The sequence below is a fragment of the Neoarius graeffei genome, chromosome 9 (genome assembly GCF_027579695.1).
Source record: "Neoarius graeffei isolate fNeoGra1 chromosome 9, fNeoGra1.pri, whole genome shotgun sequence".
Taxonomy (NCBI): Eukaryota; Metazoa; Chordata; class Actinopteri; order Siluriformes; family Ariidae; genus Neoarius; species Neoarius graeffei.
Window position 1 is genome coordinate 85,438,832 of NC_083577.1, and position 19,439 is coordinate 85,458,270.

Sequence of the window (19,439 nt, forward strand, 5' to 3'; positions counted from 1 at the left end):
GGCTGTATTTAAAAAAGAAAAAAACAAAAAACAAAAGGAGGAGCATGAAGGACTTAAAGCAGGAGAGCAAAATGCTGACCCGGAACTGGTTGAAGTCAGAGAAGGTGATGTCGAATGTTTTTTTGTGGGCCATGAGCAGCTCCTGAATAGTGGATTCTTGTTCTTGTGTGAGCTCAGTAGGTTCCTCAGCCATCCTTTTCCTTCGAATGAGCATCCTCCGCTTCTCCACGGCCTCATCTGACATGATCACTTACACACACACACACACACACACACGTATGTAAGTACATCCCATGGAAAGTGTAGACTTTTTTTCAACATATTTAAACAAGCAAACATTTCACTCTCTTTGATACAGTGCCTAGAGAAGGTGGCGATATACTCCAACAAACGGCACATAAAATTGACAGTCATTTTCATAATTTAAACTTAAAAAAAAAAAGTAAAAAAAAAATGTAAGGACACTCTAGAAAAAGTAATTGCACCCTTACATTCATCACACTTTCAAGTCCATAAAATGAGAATCAGATGTTCTAGATGAGGTGCCATTGGTTCGAACCTCCTGCAGGTGGAGGTGCAGGTGGAACCCATCTTATTTAAACCCGACATCTTGGGTCTGGTGTTCTCTTTACTATTGATGCGTGTGATATCATGCCATGATCTAAAGAGCTCTCCAAGTACCTCAGAAAAAAAAGGTTGTGAATGCCTATGAATCTGACAAGGGATTTAAAAAGAGCTCTAAATTATGAGAAATAAGTCATTCCACTGTAAGAATGCATCAGTTGTAGATGATTTGATTTCAAACAACTGCTAATCTGTCCAGGACTGACTGCTCCAGGAAACTCAACCCAAGAGTAGACTATTTGATCCTAAAAGAAGTCTCTAAGAACCCCAAAATTTCATCACTGGATCTCCAGGTAACACTTGGAATGGTTGGTATGAAAGTGCACACATCTATTATCAGAAAGACATTGGAAAGATTGGACCTGCATGCGAGGCGAGCCAGGAAAAGCCTTTGCTGTCCAAAAGGAACGTTAAAGCAAGACGACAGTTTGCCAGTAAACATACAGGCAAAGACCAGGCCTTTGGAATAATGTGCTCTGGACAGACGAATCAAATATGTGGCGCAGACCAAAGACGGCTTTTCAGGAGAAGAACCTCATCCCAAACTGTGAAGCAGCATGGTGCTGGAAATGTTAATGTTATGGTTTGGGGTTGTGTCGCTGCCTCACAGACTGGGAAACTTGCATTCATTGATTCAACTATGAATTCTGAATCATCCCAAAGAGAGCTTGAAGATAATGTGAAGCCATCCATCTGTTCACGAGTTGAAGTTGAACCAGAGGTGGACCTTTCAACAAGATAATGATCTTAAGCACATGAGCAAATCCACCAAGGAACAGCTCAAGAAGAAGAAATGGAGGGAGATGGAATGGCCAGGTCAAAGCCCAGATTTGAACCCCACTGAAATGAAATGATGTTGGGAGATTTGAAAAGGGCAGAACATGCAAGAAAACCCTCAACCATCCCGTAACTGAAGGAATTTTGTATGGTCAAAAATTACAGCAAGCCGAATGTCAGAGACTGGTGGACGATTATCCAAACCGCCTATAAGAAGTTATTTCTGTTAAAGTGGATAATACTGGCTTCTGAAACTAAGGGTGTACTTACTTTCTCCACAAAAGAATATTACAACTATTGATATTTTTGTTGAATAAATGATTGAAAGAGATGATTTTGCTTTTTTTGTTTTGTTCATTACCTTTATCTGCAGGCACTGTGTCAGAAGTGTGAAACGTTTGCTTGTTTAAATATGTTGGGAAAAGTCTACGATTTCCCTGAGATGTACTTATTATTTCACGTGACTGTACACATATTCAGGCACATGACCATCTCCAGCAATGGCAATAAGGTGGTCCTTCAAACAGTTAGAGCTGCCTTTTAAAAACTGTGCTGAGGAAAAAAAACAACATTGAGACAGACCTCACTGTTTTAACACACACACACAAAAAGAAAAGTCTATTACAGCTTCACACTGAGGCAGGTGTGTGTGTGTGTGTGTGTGTGTGTGTGTGTGTGTGTGTGTGTGTGTGTTGGGCCAAACGCAACAGAGTTCTGAGAGAAACATTACACGTACTAAGGACAGAGAATAAATAGAGAAAATTCAGGGAATAAATTCAGCAGTAAGAAAGGCATGACACTCACATTCTTTCAGCATGCCAATCGAGAGGCATTTCTGTAGTCGGCAAGACTGACACTGACGTCGGTTATTCTTGGTGATGACGCAATTGCTCTGGAACGCACAGTGGAAATTAGGTGTACCCTTCATGGCCCGTCTGTAACACAGCAACGTGCAGAGAGGAGAGAATCAGTGGAGACTGCAAATACTACAGACTGGGAAGAGTAAAGGTCCTGAAAGCAATTAACAGAATAACGCTACAGACGAGAAACCTTACAGACTATTAAAACTACAGATTTAAAAAAAATAATAATGAAAAAAATAAGGGGGGGGCGGGGTGAACCCACTCCAGACCAGGATACTGTGAACAAAACAGACTGTAAATATGACAGACTACAAAACTGACAAACACTGCAGACTATTCACAGTACAGACAGTGAACACTATGGGGAATTAATGCAACAGACCATAAATGCTCCAGAGAGTGAACACTACAAACTATACACACACACTACAGAGAGTGAACAGAGCAGAGTGTGAAGAGACTATAAACACTAGTCTGCAGTGTTCACTCTCCGCAGCGTTCACCCTCTGTTGAGATTATAGTCTGTCGTGAACACAACAAACACTACAGAAAGTGAACACTACAGACTATAAATACTACAGAGAGTGAACACTACAAACTATAATCTCAGATTGAACACTACAGACTGTAAACACTACAGAGTGAACACTACAGACTATAATCTCAGATTGAACACTACAGAGAGTGAACGCTACAGACTATAATCTCAGATTGAACACTACAGACTATAAACACTATAGAGAGTGAACACTACAGACTATAATCTCAGATTGAACACTACAGAGAGTGAATGCTACAGACTATAATCTCAGATTGAACACCACAGACTATAAACACTACAGAGCATGAACGCCACAGACTATAAACACTACAGAGCGTGAACGCCACAGACTATAAACACTACAGAGCGTGAACGCCACAGACTATAAACACTACAGACTATAATCTCAGACTGAACACTACAGACTATAAACACTACAGAGCGTGAACGCCACAGACTATAAACACTACAGAGAGTGAACACCACAGACTACAAACACTACAGAGAGTGATCACCACAAACTATAATCTCAGATTGAACACTACAGACTATAAACACTACAGAGAGTGAACGCCACAGACTATAAACACTACAGAGCGTGAACGCCACAGACTATAAACACTACAGAGCGTGAACGCCACAGACTATAAACACTACAGAGCGTGAACGCCACAGACTATAAACACTACAGAGAGTGAACGCCACAGACTACAAACACTACAGTGAACACCACAGACTATAAACACTACAGAGAGTGATCACCACAGACTATAATATCAGATTGAACACTACAGACTATAAACACTACAGAGAGTGAACGCCACAGACTATAAACACTACAGAGCGTGAACGCCACAGACTATAAACACTACAGAGCGTGAATGCCACAGACTATAAACACTACAGAGCGTGAACGCCACAGACTATAAACACTACAGAGAGTGAACGCCACAGACTACAAACACTACAGTGAACACTACAGACTATAAACACTACGGAGAGTGAACACTGAAGAGTATAAACACTAGAGAGTGAACGCCACAGACTATAAACACTACAGAGCGTGAACGCCACAGACTATAAACACTACAGACTATATTCTCAGATTGAACACTACAGACTATAAACACTACAGAGCGTGAACGCCACAGACTATAAACACTACAGAGAGTGATCACCACAGACTATAATCTCAGATTGAACACTACAGACTATAAACACTACAGAGAGTGAACACTACAAACTATAATCTCAGATTGAACACTACAGACTATAAACATTACAGAGAGTGAACGCCACAGACTATAAACACTACAGAGCATGAACGCCACAGACTATAAACACTACAGAGCGTGAACGCCACAGACTATAAACACTACAGAGTGTGAACGCCACAGACTATAAACACTACAGAGAGTGAACACCACAGACTATAAACACTACAGAGAGTGATCACCACAGACTATAATCTCAGATTGAACACTACAGACTATAAACACTACAGAGAGTGAACACTACAGACTATAATCTCAGATTGAACACTACAGACTATAAACACTACAGAGAGTGAACGCCACAGACTATAAACACTACAAAGCATGAACGCCACAGACTATAAACACTACAGAGCGTGAACGCCACAGACTATAAACACTACAGAGTGTGAACGCCACAGACTATAAACACTACAGAGAGTGAACACCACAGACTATAAACACTACAGAGAGTGATCACCACAGACTATAATCTCAGATTGAACACTACAGACTATAAACACTACAGAGAGTGAACACTACAGACTATAATCTCAGATTGAACACTACAGACTATAAACACTACAGAGAGTGAACGCCACAGACTATAAACACTACAGAGCATGAACGCCACAGACTATAAACACTACAGAGCGTGAACGCCACAGACTATAAACACTACAGACTATATTCTCAGATTGAACACTACAGACTATAAACACTACAGAGCGTGAACGCCACAGACTATAAACACTACAGAGAGTGATCACCACAGACTATAATCTCAGATTGAACACTACAGACTATAAACACTACAGAGAGTGAACACTACAAACTATAATCTCAGATTGAACACTACAGACTATAAACATTACAGAGAGTGAACGCCACAGACTATAAACACTACAGAGCATGAACGCCACAGACTATAAACACTACAGAGCGTGAACGCCACAGACTATAAACACTACAGAGTGTGAACGCCACAGACTATAAACACTACAGAGAGTGAACACCACAGACTATAAACACTACAGAGAGTGATCACCACAGACTATAATCTCAGATTGAACACTACAGACTATAAACACTACAGAGAGTGAACACTACAGACTATAATCTCAGATTGAACACTACAGACTATAAACACTACAGAGAGTGAACGCCACAGACTATAAACACTACAGAGCATGAACGCCACAGACTATAAACACTACAGAGCGTGAACGCCACAGACTATAAACACTACAGAGTGTGAACGCCACAGACTATAAACACTACAGAGAGTGAACACCACAGACTATAAACACTACAGAGAGTGATCACCACAGACTATAATCTCAGATTGAACACTACAGACTATAAACACTACAGAGAGTGAACACTACAGACTATAATCTCAGATTGAACACTACAGACTATAAACACTACAGAGAGTGAACGCCACAGACTATAAACACTACAGAGCATGAACGCCACAGACTATAAACACTACAGAGCGTGAACGCCACAGACTATAAACACTACAGAGAGTGAACGCCACAGACTACAAACACTACAGAGCGTGAACGCCACAGACTATAAACACTACAGAGAGTGATCACCACAGACTATAATCTCAGATTGAACACTACAGACTATAAACACTACGGAGAGTGAACACTGCAGAGTATAAACACTACAGAGAGTGAACGCCACAGACTATAAACACTACAGAGTGTGAACGCCACAGACTATAAACACTACAGAGCGTGAACGCCACAGACTATAAACACTACAGACTATATTCTCAGATTGAACACTACAGACTATAAACACTACAGAGCGTGAACGCCACAGACTACAAACACTACAGAGCGTGAACACCACAGACTATAAACACTACAGAGAGTGATCACCACAGACTATAATCTCAGATTGAACACTACAGACTATAAACACTACGGAGAGTGAACACTGCAGAGTATAAACACTACAGAGAGTGAACGCCACAGACTATAAACACTACAGAGTGTGAACGCCACAGACTATAAACACTACAGAGCGTGAACGCCACAGACTATAAACACTACAGAGAGTGATCACCATAGACTATAATCTCAGATTGAACACTACAGACTATAAAAATTACAGAGAGTGAACGCCACAGACTATAAACACTACAGAGCGTGAACGCCACAGACTATAAACACTACAGAGCGTGAACGCCACAGACTATAAACACTACAGACTATATTCTCAGATTGAACACTACAGACTATAAACACTACAGAGCGTGAACGCCACAGACTATAAACACTACAGAGAGTGATCACCATAGACTATAATCTCAGATTGAACACTTCAGACTATAAACATTACAGAGAGTGAACGCCACAGACTATAAACACTACAGAGCGTGAACGCCACAGACTATAAACACTACAGAGCGTGAACGCCACAGACTATAAACACTACAGACTATATTCTCAGATTGAACACTACAGACTATAAACACTACAGAGCGTGAACGCCACAGTCTATAAACACTACAGAGAGTGATCACCATAGACTATAATCTCAGATTGAACACTACAGACTATAAACATTACAGAGAGTGAACGCCACAGACTATAAACACTACAGAGCGTGAACGCCACAGACTATAAACACTACAGAGCGTGAACGCCACAGACTATAAACACTACAGAGCGTGAACGCCACAGACTATAAACACTACAGAGCGTGAACGCCACAGACTATAAACACTACAGAGAGTGAACGCCACAGACTATAAACACTACAGAGAGTGATCGCCACAGACTATAATCTCAGATTGAACGCCACAGACTATAAACACTACAGAGCGTGAACACCACAGACTATAAACACTAGAGCGTGAACGCCACAGACTATAAACACTACAGACTATAATCTCAGATTGAACACTACAGACTATAAACACTACAGAGCGTGAATGCCACAGACTATAAACACTACAGAGCGTGAACGCCACAGACTATAAACACTACAGACTATATTCTCAGATTGAACACTACAGACTATAAACACTACAGAGCGTGAACGCCACAGACTATAAACACTACAGAGAGTGATCACCATAGACTATAATCTCAGATTGAACACTACAGACTATAAACATTACAGAGAGTGAACGCCACAGACTATAAACACTACAGAGCGTGAACGCCACAGACTATAAACACTACAGAGCGTGAACGCCACAGACTATAAACACTACAGAGCGTGAACGCCACAGACTATAAACACTACAGAGAGTGATCACCACAGACTATAATCTCAGATTGAACACTACAGACTATAAACACTACAGAGCGTGAACGCCACAGACTATAAACACTACAGAGCATGAACGCCACAGACTATAAACACTAGAGCGTGAACGCCACAGACTATAAACACTACAGACTATAATCTCAGATTGAACACTACAGACTATAAACACTACAGAGCGTGAACGCCACAGACTATAAACACTACAGAGCGTGAACGCCACAGACTATAAACACTACAGAGCGTGAACGCCACAGACTATAAACACTACAGAGAGTGAACACCACAGACTACAAACACTACAGAGAGTGATCACCACAAACTATAATCTCAGATTGAACACTACAGACTATAAACACTACAGAGAGTGAACACTACAGACTATAATCTCAGATTGAACACTACAGACTATAAACACTACAGAGCGTGAACACCACAGACTACAAACACTACAGAGAGTGATCACCACAAACTATAATCTCAGATTGAACACTACAGACTATAAACACTACAAAGCGTGAACGCCACAGACTATAAACACGACAGAGAGTGAACACCACAGACTATAAACACTACAGAGCGTGAATGCCACAGACTATAAACACTACAGAGCGTGAACGCCACAGACTATAAACACTACAGAGCGTGAACACTACAGACTATAATCTCAGATTGAACACTACAGACTATAAACACTACAGAGAGTGAACACCACAGACTATAAACACTACAGAGAGTGATCACCACAAACTATAATCTCAGATTGAACACTACAGACTATAAACACTACAGAGCGTGAACGCCACAGACTATAAACACGACAGAGAGTGAACACCACAGACTATAAACACTACAGAGCGTGAACGCCACAGACTATAAACACTACAGAGCGTGAACGCCACAGACTATAAACACTACAGAGCGTGAACGCCACAGACTATAAACACTACAGAGCGTGAACGCCACAGACTATAAACACTACAGAGCGTGAACGCCACTGACTATAAACACTACAGAGCGTGAACGCCACAGACTATAAACACTACAGAGCGTGAACGCCACAGACTATAAACACTACAGAGAGTGAACACCACAGACTACAAACACTACAGAGAGTGATCACCACAAACTATAATCTCAGATTGAACACTACAGACTATAAACACTACAGAGCGTGAACGCCACAGACTATAAACACTACAGAGAGTGAACACCACAGACTACAAACACTACAGAGAGTGATCACCACAAACTATAATCTCAGATTGAACACTACAGACTATAAACTCAGATTGAACACGACAGACTATAAACACTACAGAGCGTGAACGCCACAGACTATAAACACTACAGAGCGTGAACGCCACAGACTATAAACACTACAGAGAGTGAACACCACAGACTATAAACACTACAGAGAGTGATCACCACAGACTATAATCTCAGATTGAACACTACAGGCTATAAACACTACAGAGAGTGAACACTGCAGAGTATAAACACTACAGAGCGTGAACGCCACAGACTATAAACACTACAGAGCGTGAACGCCACAGACTATAAACACTACAGAGCGTGAACGCCACAGACTATAAACACTACAGACTATATTCTCAGATTGAACACTACAGACTATAAACACTACAGAGCGTGAACGCCACAGACTATAAACACTACAGAGAGTGATCACCACAGACTATAATCTCAGATTGAACACTACAGACTATAAACACTACAGAGAGTGAACACTACAGACTATAATCTCAGATTGAACACTACAGACTATAAACACTACAGAGAGTGAACGCCACAGACTATAAACACTACAGAGCATGAACGCCACAGACTATAAACACTACAGAGCGTGAACGCCACAGACTATAAACACTAGAGCGTGAACGCCACAGACTATAAACACTACAGACTATAATCTCAGATTGAACACTACAGACTATAAACACTACAGAGCGTGAACGCCACAGACTATAAACACTACAGAGAGTGAACGCCACAGACTATAAACACTATAGAGCGTGAACGCCACAGACTATAAACACTACAGAGCGTGAACGCCACAGACTATAAACACTACAGAGCGTGAACGCCACAGACTATAAACACTACAGAGAGTGATCACCACAGACTATAATCTCAGATTGAACACTACAGACTATAAACACTACAGAGAGTGAACACTACAGACTATAAACACTACAGAGAGTGAACGCCACAGACTATAAACACTACAGAGCATGAACGCCACAGACTATAAACACTACAGAGCGTGAACGCCACAGACTATAAACACTAGAGCGTGAACGCCACAGACTATAAACACTACAGACTATAATCTCAGATTGAACACTACAGACTATAAACACTACAGAGCGTGAACGCCACAGACTATAAACACTACAGAGAGTGAACGACACAGACTATAAACACTATAGAGCGTGAACGCCACAGACTATAAACACTACAGAGCGTGAACGCCACAGACTATAAACACTACAGAGCGTGAACGCCACAGACTATAAACACTACAGAGCGTGAACGCCACAGACTATAAACACTACAGAGAGTGATCACCACAGACTATAATCTCAGATTGAACACTACAGACTATAAACACTATAGAGAGTGAACACTACAGACTATAAACACTACAGAGAGTGAACGCCACAGACTATAAACACTACAGAGCATGAACGCCACAGACTATAAACACTACAGAGCGTGAACGCCACAGACTATAAACACTAGAGCGTGAACGCCACAGACTATAAACACTACAGACTATAATCTCAGATTGAACACTACAGACTATAAACACTACAGAGCGTGAACGCCACAGACTATAAACACTACAGAGCGTGAATGCCACAGACTATAAACACTACAGAGCGTGAACGCCACAGACTATAAACACTACAGAGCGTGAACGCCACAGACTATAAACACTACAGAGAGTGAACACCACAGACTACAAACACTACAGAGAGTGATCACCACAAACTATAATCTCAGATTGAACACTACAGACTATAAACACTACAGAGAGTGAACACTACAGACTATAATCTCAGATTGAACACTACAGACTATAAACACTACAGAGCGTGAACGCCACAGACTATAAACACTACAGAGAGTGAACACCACAGACTACAAACACTACAGAGAGTGATCACCACAAACTATAATCTCAGATTGAACACTACAGACTATAAACACTACAGAGAGTGAACACTACAGACTATAATCTCAGATTGAACACTACAGACTATAAACACTACAGAGAGTGAACGCCACAGACTATAAACACTACAGAGCGTGAACGCCACAGACTATAAACACTACAGAGCGTGAACGCCACAGACTATAAACACTACAGAGCGTGAACGCCACAGACTATAAACACTACAGAGCGTGAACGCCACAGACTATAAACACTACAGAGCGTGAACGCCACAGACTATAAACACTACAGAGAGTGAACACCACAGACTACAAACACTACAGAGAGTGATCACCACAAACTATAATCTCAGATTGAACACTACAGACTATAAACACTACAGAGAGTGATCACCACAGACTATAATCTCAGATTGAACACTACAGACTATAAACACTACAGAGAGTGAACACTACAGACTATAATCTCAGATTGAACACTACAGACTATAAACACTACAGAGTGTGAACGCCACAGACTATAAACACTACAGAGCGTGAACGCCACAGACTATAAACACTACAGAGAGTGAACACCACAGACTACAAACACTACAGAGAGTGAACACCACAGACTATAAACACTACAGAGAGTGATCACCACAGACTATAATCTCAGATTGAACACTACAGACTATAAACACTACAGAGAGTGAACACTGCAGAGTATAAACACTACAGAGAGTGAACGCCACAGACTATAAACACTACAGAGCGTGAACGCCACAGACTATAAACACTACAGAGCGTGAACGCCACAGACTATAAACACTACAGAGCGTGAACGCCACAGACTATAAACACTACAGACTATATTCTCAGATTGAACACTACAGACTATAAACACTACAGAGCGTGAACGCCACAGACTATAAACACTACAGAGAGTGATCACCACAGACTATAATCTCAGATTGAACACTACAGACTATAAACACTACAGAGAGTGAACACTACAGACTATAATCTCAGATTGAACACTACAGACTATAAACATTACAGAGAGTGAACGCCACAGACTATAAACACTACAGAGCGTGAACGCCACAGACTATAAACACTACAGAGCGTGAACGCCACAGACTATAAACACTACAGAGCGTGAATGCCACAGACTATAAACACTACAGAGCGTGAACGCAACAGACTATAAACACTACAGAGCGTGAACGCCACAGACTATAAACACTACAGAGCGTGAACGCAACAGACTATAAACACTACAGAGAGTGAACACCACAGACTATAAACACTACAGAGAGTGATCACCACAGACTATAATCTCAGATTGAACACTACAGACTATAAACACTACAGAGAGTGATCACCACAGACTATAATCTCAGATTGAACACTACAGACTATAAACACTACAGAGAGTGAACACTGCAGAGTATAAACACTACAGAGATTGAACACTACAAACTACAGTCATTACAAACTAAAAGCAACACAAAGAAGGAACATTACAGACTGCACACTGCAAAAAGTTAAGATGAGATACAGTAAACATTATCTCTTGTAAATGCTCCAGAGAGTAAAGAGAACAGACTGAGCACTACAGACTGCACACCACTGATTATAAATACTAGAGACAGTAAACACTACAGGCTGTAAATATGCCATGTCCCAGGGTCCCTACATGCCTTTTTAGCTTATAGTGCTCACTGTTAGTTATGCCGTCGTAGCTAGTCTTCCTGGAGTCCCAGCTTACACTCTGCACACAATGTACAGTAAAAGGTCATACCTAATCATATATTTCTCCCTCTCTCTCTCTCTCTCTCTCTCTCTGAAAACAGTTTATGCTCAAGTCTCATTCATTCTCCAGTAGATAACTTCACTTTGATACTAAAGATTTAAAGTTAAAAACTCTCATGAAAAACCCTTTCAACACATTTAGCACTGCTTAACCTTATTACATACCATTGTTGCTAAGTAATGACTTTTAATCTCACTGTCTGCCGTCACCCAGATGAGGATGGGTTCCTTTTTCAGTCTCGTTCCTCTCAAGCTTTCATCCTTATATCTCTGGGAGTTTTTCCTTCGCCACTGTTGCCTCTGGCTTGCTCATTAGGGGTAAGAAATCTACATCTATATACTGAAATTTTACATTTAACAGGTAGTCATAATCCAGTTTTTTGTTGGCTTATTTTGTTTGCATTTACATAAAACAAGCCAAATGTGTACTTTGTGTAAAACTGAAATAAGATACTCTATCCACATTCACTGGATATGAACAATCGTGCGCTCTGATAGCCTTGTAGTCGAGTAGAGAAACAAAATGGTGGAGTACATCCAGTCAGGGCGGCATGGTGGTGTAGTGGTTAGTGCTGTCGCCTCACAGCAAGAAGGTCCTGGGTTCGAGCCCCGTGGCCGGTGAGGGCCTTTCTGTGCAGAGTTTGCATGTTCTCCCCGTGTCCGCGTGGGTTTCCTCCGGGTGCTCCGGTTTCCCCCACAGTCCAAAGACATGCAGGTTAGGTTAACTGGTGACTCTAAATTGAGCGTAGGTGTGAATGTGAGTGTGAATGGTTGTCTGTGTCTATGTGTCAGCCCTGTGATGACCTGGCGACTTGTCCAGGGTGTACCCCGCCTTTCGCCCGTAGTCAGCTGGGATAGGCTCCAGCTTGCCTGCAACCCTGTAGAAGGATAAAGCGGCTAGAGATAATGAGATGAGATGAGATGAGATGTTGCTGAACCAACCGAGGATGAAATAAAAACTCTACTTGAAAACAAGACACACACATACAGTGCCTCCACAATTATCGGCCTCCCTTGTAAAGATTAGGAAAAAGTGTTAGGAAAAAAATTTAAAAATCCACCTTTTGGTGAAGTCGCTTCATCTCCCACTGAAGAAAAAAAAAATAAATAAAATGAGGAAAATCCAACCTTTAATTTAAATTAATTTATTCAGAGAAAAACAAATCCCTCACCAAGAAATAATTATCTTCAACAAAAACGTCACTGTTATTACCACCCTGCATTTAATACTTTGTACAACCTCCCTTTGCCAGTAAAACAGCCGAGTCTCTCCGATAACACTTTATAAGGTTAGAGATACAGAGCAGGGCATCTGAGACCATTAATCTTTACACAATCTGTATATAATCATGGAGGGCACTGTATCTCTGCAGCTCTGGACACATGAACATGTAGTTTCTATCATTTTATTTCAACCTTATTAATGATATTATTCTATCCACAGTCACTGGATATGAGCAATCATGCGCTCTGATTGGCTACTCTACTACTAGGATATCAGCTCATATACCACGAGTAGAGAAAAACAAAATGGCAGAGCGTGTTGCTGACCCAACCGAGGACAAAATAAAAACCTAAAAAATTATCAAGTATTTAAAAGAAACAGAAATAGCTAAAAGATGATTAGTTCCAACCCCCTCCCTCCAACATCTCCTGTTCCACACTCCAGCCCAGTCGGTGGCAGTAATGCACCTTTAAGTTGGTTTGCCAACTGCCAAAAAAATAAAAAGAAGAAGAAAACCCCCCAAAATACAATAAAGCACAACAAAATATGGAATAAAAGCATTTGTTGGGGGGGGGGGGGGGGTCCGTGTACTTTTTCGTTCATTCATTATTCTATTTTGGAATGAAAGATGAAATTTAAAAAAGGGTGCAGCTTGGTGTTTTATTTAAAACAACACAAGCAGAAATGGCTCTATTTTGTTTTCGAAATGTATTGCCATCATCAAATAGTAGTATTAGAAAAGTGGACAACATTTCTGATCGTTTTCTTATTTTGTAATATTCATTTATTCCTTTATTGAATTTCATTTGACTGATCCTACATTTCACCCGGAAGTAAATTACACCGCCTGGCTCGCGCTCACTCATGTCTCACTTACAACACACGACAACGACGATAGATCGACCTCCAGCGAGTTCACGGATCATGGATGCTATGCAGTACATGCTCTTCAAAGGCCCTAAACGGGTGAATCTACGTGAAGAAGACACAAAACCTCCGTACACTCATAACAGAACAGCCATGTCCTGCGCCAATGTCTTTGAGGTGCTGTGAAATATCTGCATGCGTAGCACGCCTTCGCAACATTTCGCAAATTAAGTCGGAATATGCCTCCAAAGACGCCATGTCATGCGGATGAGAATAAACAAACCATAACGCTCTCAACCCGCCCACAAGCTTAGGCTTCCAGGTCACCTTAAACCTAAGTTCTAAATAAACTAAAACGCAATTCAGAACGGCATTTTTCAAAATTGCTTTTTCCCTTTTTCTGCTGTTCAATGACTCATTTTCAATAATTAAAAATACATCAAAACATGGCTCTGGATTCCATTTCACAAGTCATACAAGTGTAAAAATTCATAAACGAGTCCTTTTTCATTTCTCATGTGACTTCCAAAATAGAATAATGAATGAACAAAAAAGTACACGGACAAGAATTGTTTTCGCATTTTTCACAAATTGCTCATGTCATTTTGCCGGTTTGTTTACGTTCTAAGCAGAAATGATTGTCGGATGTTCTGTATAAAGTTCTTATTTATCGGATTTACAAAAAATAAAAATGCTCAATTTCTCAAAATCCAGTGAATGTAGAGAGAATAAAACAGTTATTCCACTCAATCTCGTCATACCATGGGTTATAGACCACTCGGTGCTACGCGCCTCGTCAGCTATCAGCTCACGTACGACTCGATTTCGTGGAATAACACACACATACATAGATACATACATATATATATGCGCACGTGTGAGTAATCCCCCCCAACTGCACGTACCTAAACGCATCCAGCAGCACAACACCTGCTATTTCAGCCTCTTAAAATGTTTCTAAGATAGTCACAGGTAGAATCAGACTTTGTAGCCTCATATGTGCTCAGCCACTCTCTGGGACATTAACTGCAATCATGCGATAGAGGTGTACGAGTGTGCGCGCTTACCTGAAGAAACCCTTACAGCCCTCACAGGTCATGGCATTGAAGTGGTATCCTGTAGCAGCATCTCCACACACTTGGCACACTTTGGGCTCGTCATCCTCCTCCGGCTCTTCCCATGGCCCTTCTTCTACTCCTGAGTCTCCCAGCGCTCTGCTTCCACTGCTCATCCTGAACACTGCTAAACGCTATCTGACAGAAAGAAAAACATATGTAAAAATATCCTCACTGAACTGTGTCTAAACACTGTAGGTTCTAATTGTTCTACTGCAGCACTTTAATTATTAGCTGAATTAATTACAGCTCCATGTTCACTCCATCGCCTGCTTTCCTTTCTCAATTACCCTCAACAACTGAATGGACACTGTGAGCACTGCTTGGTTGTTCTAGTCATCAGCATCGCCAGACCCATTTTACTGGGCCACATGCCCCAGTATATACCTGCTGTGCCCCAGTAAAATTTCCTGATCACATTTCAGAAACAGCAACGTCTTGGGCACTGTGGAATAACTGGATACGACCGATGCGTCCGAATTGCACCCATTCGGCTCTATTAAATTGCCGGTGGAACACTCATCACACAATTAACACCCATATATACACTTACAGTAATGCTTTTATGGCTGAGGACTACAGGTGACTTGCTAACTTTAGGACTGCAGTTGTCATGAACAGTTTTGCACTCAAGTTTCCATCAGTGAAGAGTTTATAACATCAACGAACCTGACTTCATGTTAAAAATAATCATGTTGTCTGTTATCACCCAAATGAGGATGGGTTCCCTTTTGAGTCTGGTTCCTCTCAAGGTTTCTTCCCCATGTCGTCTGAAGGAGTTTTTCCTTGCCACAGGCTTGTGTGCGCATTCAAATTCTATAAAGCTGCTTTGCGACAATATCTATTGTTAAAACGCTATAGAAATAATCTTGACTTGATATCACGTGAAACCACACGACTTGAGCTTCCCAACAGTGCTATCCACTAGTTGCTGTGATAAATGGTTTGCAATAAAATTAACTCACATCAAATTTAAAATCATATTCTGCATACAGCTCTGCGTTCATCTCTACACCCGTTCTTGTCGGCGCAATACTTCACTAACTCTTGAGTTTACATGACAAGCACACATCAGAATAAACAGCAGTCCCTACCGTTTCGAATGGTATAAAAGTATTCATCTGGGCCTTCTGCCTTTCTCAACGTTTTGAAATTACAGCAACAGTTTGTCTCCAACTTCAGAATGATATTCTTCAGCTGAACACAGATAAAACAGAAGTAATTCTATTTGGAAAAAAAGATGAAAGACTCAGGATTACCACTATTCTTGACACAAAAGGGATTAAAACTAAAGAAATGGTTAAAAATCTTGGTGTTTTCATTGACAGCGAGCTAAACTTTGACAGTCACATGAAAGCAATCACTAAAACGGCATTTTATCACCTAAAAAACATTTCCAAACTAAGAGGACTTATGTCAAAAACTGATCTGGAAAAACTAATACATGCCTTCATCTCTAGTAGGGTTGATTACTGCAATGGCCTTTTCACAGGCCTGCCAAAAAAGACCATCAAACGACTTCAGCTGGTTCAAAATGCAGCGGCGAGGGTTCTCACACGAACAAAAAGAACAGAGCACATTACGCCAATTCTAAGGTCCCTTCACTGGCTTCCAGTAAGCTACAGAATTGACTTTAAAGCATTGCTGCTGGTGTACAAATCTCTAAATGGTACAGGGCCCAATTACCTCTCGGATATGTTGCAGTGGCCTAACCCAATCAGATCTACCAGATCGCAACAGAAAAATTTACTATTAAAACCTGTTGTTAAAACAAAGTGTGGTGAAGCAGCTTTTAGCTACTATGCAGTACAGCTATGGAACCAACTGCCAGAGGACATTAAAAATGCTCCTGCTGTTGGCAGCTTCAAGTCTAGGTTAAAGACCAAGCTGTTTTCAGATGCTTTCTGTTAAATAATTAATATTGTCTTCTTTACATTTTTTATAATCTTTACTTTCTCTGCATGTTTTAAATTTACTTTAACTTTTTTCTATTTTATTCTTTATTCTATTCTGCTGTTTTTTTTTCTCATCCTATTTGAACTACTACTTCATTTTATTATTTTATTTTTACTATTGTTTAATTCTTATTTTCTTTTAATTCTTTTAAGTAATTGTTTTAGAATAAAAATAAAATTATTTTATGTAATTTTATTTCTCTATTGTTTACTGTTTTTGTTTTTACTTCTGTAAAGCACATTGAACTGCCATTGTGTATGAAATGTGCTATATAAATAAACTTGCCTTGCCTTGCCTTGATATTCTAATGTAGCTGACATTACGTAGTTATACCAGTATATGATATATTTTTACAAATTATTGCTAAGACATACAGTAGGTTATCCCACTATCATGATATTTATGTTGCCAGATTCCAGACGTTCCACATAAGTATGAAAAGATATTTGGGTTGCCAAGCTTGCTATAGTAGAATACATTCAATAACAGGGAAAATTCATAAACGCAAAATGTTTTTCCTTGATAGAAAAGCCTGATGTAAATATGCAAATATTATCATAACCTAGACTGTCCTGGGGGGGAGGAATTATAACATTATAGCATGTAGATGGACAGTGGCGATCCTAGAGTGATTTACTCCCCGGGCGAAACCCCCTGCTGGCGCCCCCCCCCCGCCCGTCTTTTTTTTTTTCTGTTTTTTTTTTCGCGCCCGCGCTCGTGCCGCCCCCCGCGTTGGGCTCTGTATTAGCCAACAGAATGTTAACAGCTTTACATGGTCGTTTAAACATTTCTCGTCATGTGTTGTACGTCGCAGACACGGCCCGTTATAAATTTGCTGTTACCAGAATGGCAATGATCAAGTCGTAATGTATTACTTAAGACTCTGTGTAATGTCATAGTAGTGTAGTACTATGGTAGTAAAGTCTTTCTGATGACTAGTACAACGTTCCGCTGGCGGGACTGTGCATATTATGGGGCTATGACAAGTTAGGCACACACACACACTGATGATGTCACCTGCGCAACTTTGGTATCGAGGGCTACCGCATGACGTCACCGCGCCGCGAGATTTTGTTAAGCGCCATATTGGAAGACCAAGTACACATCTATGCAAGTACATACATTCATAAAACAAACTACACCTGAAATGTAGCCAGGGCCGGTTCTGCCCTAATCTGGACCCGGGTGCAACATCGCGCAACCCCCCCCCCCCCCCAAAAAAAACCCAGTCTAAATCAGGACAACCATCACATAACTATAACTATAAACATTTTATATCAACTATTTTAACTAAATGGGCTATAATCAATAAGTCTGCAGGCAGCCACGGCGGGCTGCCTCAGAAAAGTAACCATTCAATGACACAACTGAAAGCCTGCAGCCACGGCGGGCTGCCTCAGAAAAGTAACCATTTGTCCTACCTTAAAACTCGTTTTGCTTTTTCTGCCTCCTTTTTTGTATTTTCGACCCTCCGTTTATTTTCTTTCCTTTTCTGAAAACCCGATTTGTGTCCAGACATTTTGTTCTGCTACCAACGAACTAACTCGTCAGGTCTCGTCTCTCGAGCCCGCGATGATTCCCGTGGGAAGGGCAACAATTGATACATTTTTACAAACAACCAATAAACAGCCAATAGGGAGGTTGCAACGTTCAGGCTCTCCTTTGCTCAGACACTCAGTAATGCACTTATTCTCTGTCTCCTGGCAGAAAGCTCCTTGGTTTGCTTGTGTCTCAATCACAGCTGGTATTCTGTAGAAAGACTTCTTTTATTAATATTAAATATTATTAAATTAATATTATAGTCAGGCTGTCTGTTGTTGCCCAAATGAGGATGGGCTCCCTTTTGAGTCTGGTTCCTCTCGAGGTTTCTTCCTCATGTCGTCTGAGGGAGTTTTTCCTTGCCACCGTCGCCACAGGCTTGCTCATTGG

At 40.9% G+C, this 19,439-nt stretch overlaps 1 protein-coding gene across 3 annotated transcripts in view; it reads right to left on the minus strand.

The window, feature by feature from the left end:
• Positions 1–19,439, minus strand: part of nr1i2 (nuclear receptor subfamily 1, group I, member 2) — a 95,621-nt gene that overhangs the window by 35,803 nt on the left and 40,379 nt on the right. Inside the window, exons 1-4 of one of the 3 annotated variants that reach the window (XM_060930415.1) lie at positions 16,649–16,717; positions 15,507–15,688; positions 2,206–2,336; positions 80–249 (exon numbers count right to left, since the gene is read on the minus strand). In XM_060930415.1, coding sequence (XP_060786398.1) covers positions 80–249; positions 2,206–2,336; positions 15,507–15,688; positions 16,649–16,675 — 510 coding nt within the window. In that variant the 5' untranslated portion in view covers positions 16,676–16,717. Of the gene's footprint in view, positions 1–79; positions 250–2,205; positions 2,337–15,506; positions 15,693–16,648; positions 16,718–19,439 lie in introns of those variants that run through there. The other 2 variants (XM_060930416.1, XM_060930417.1) reach the window with 2 other exon arrangements.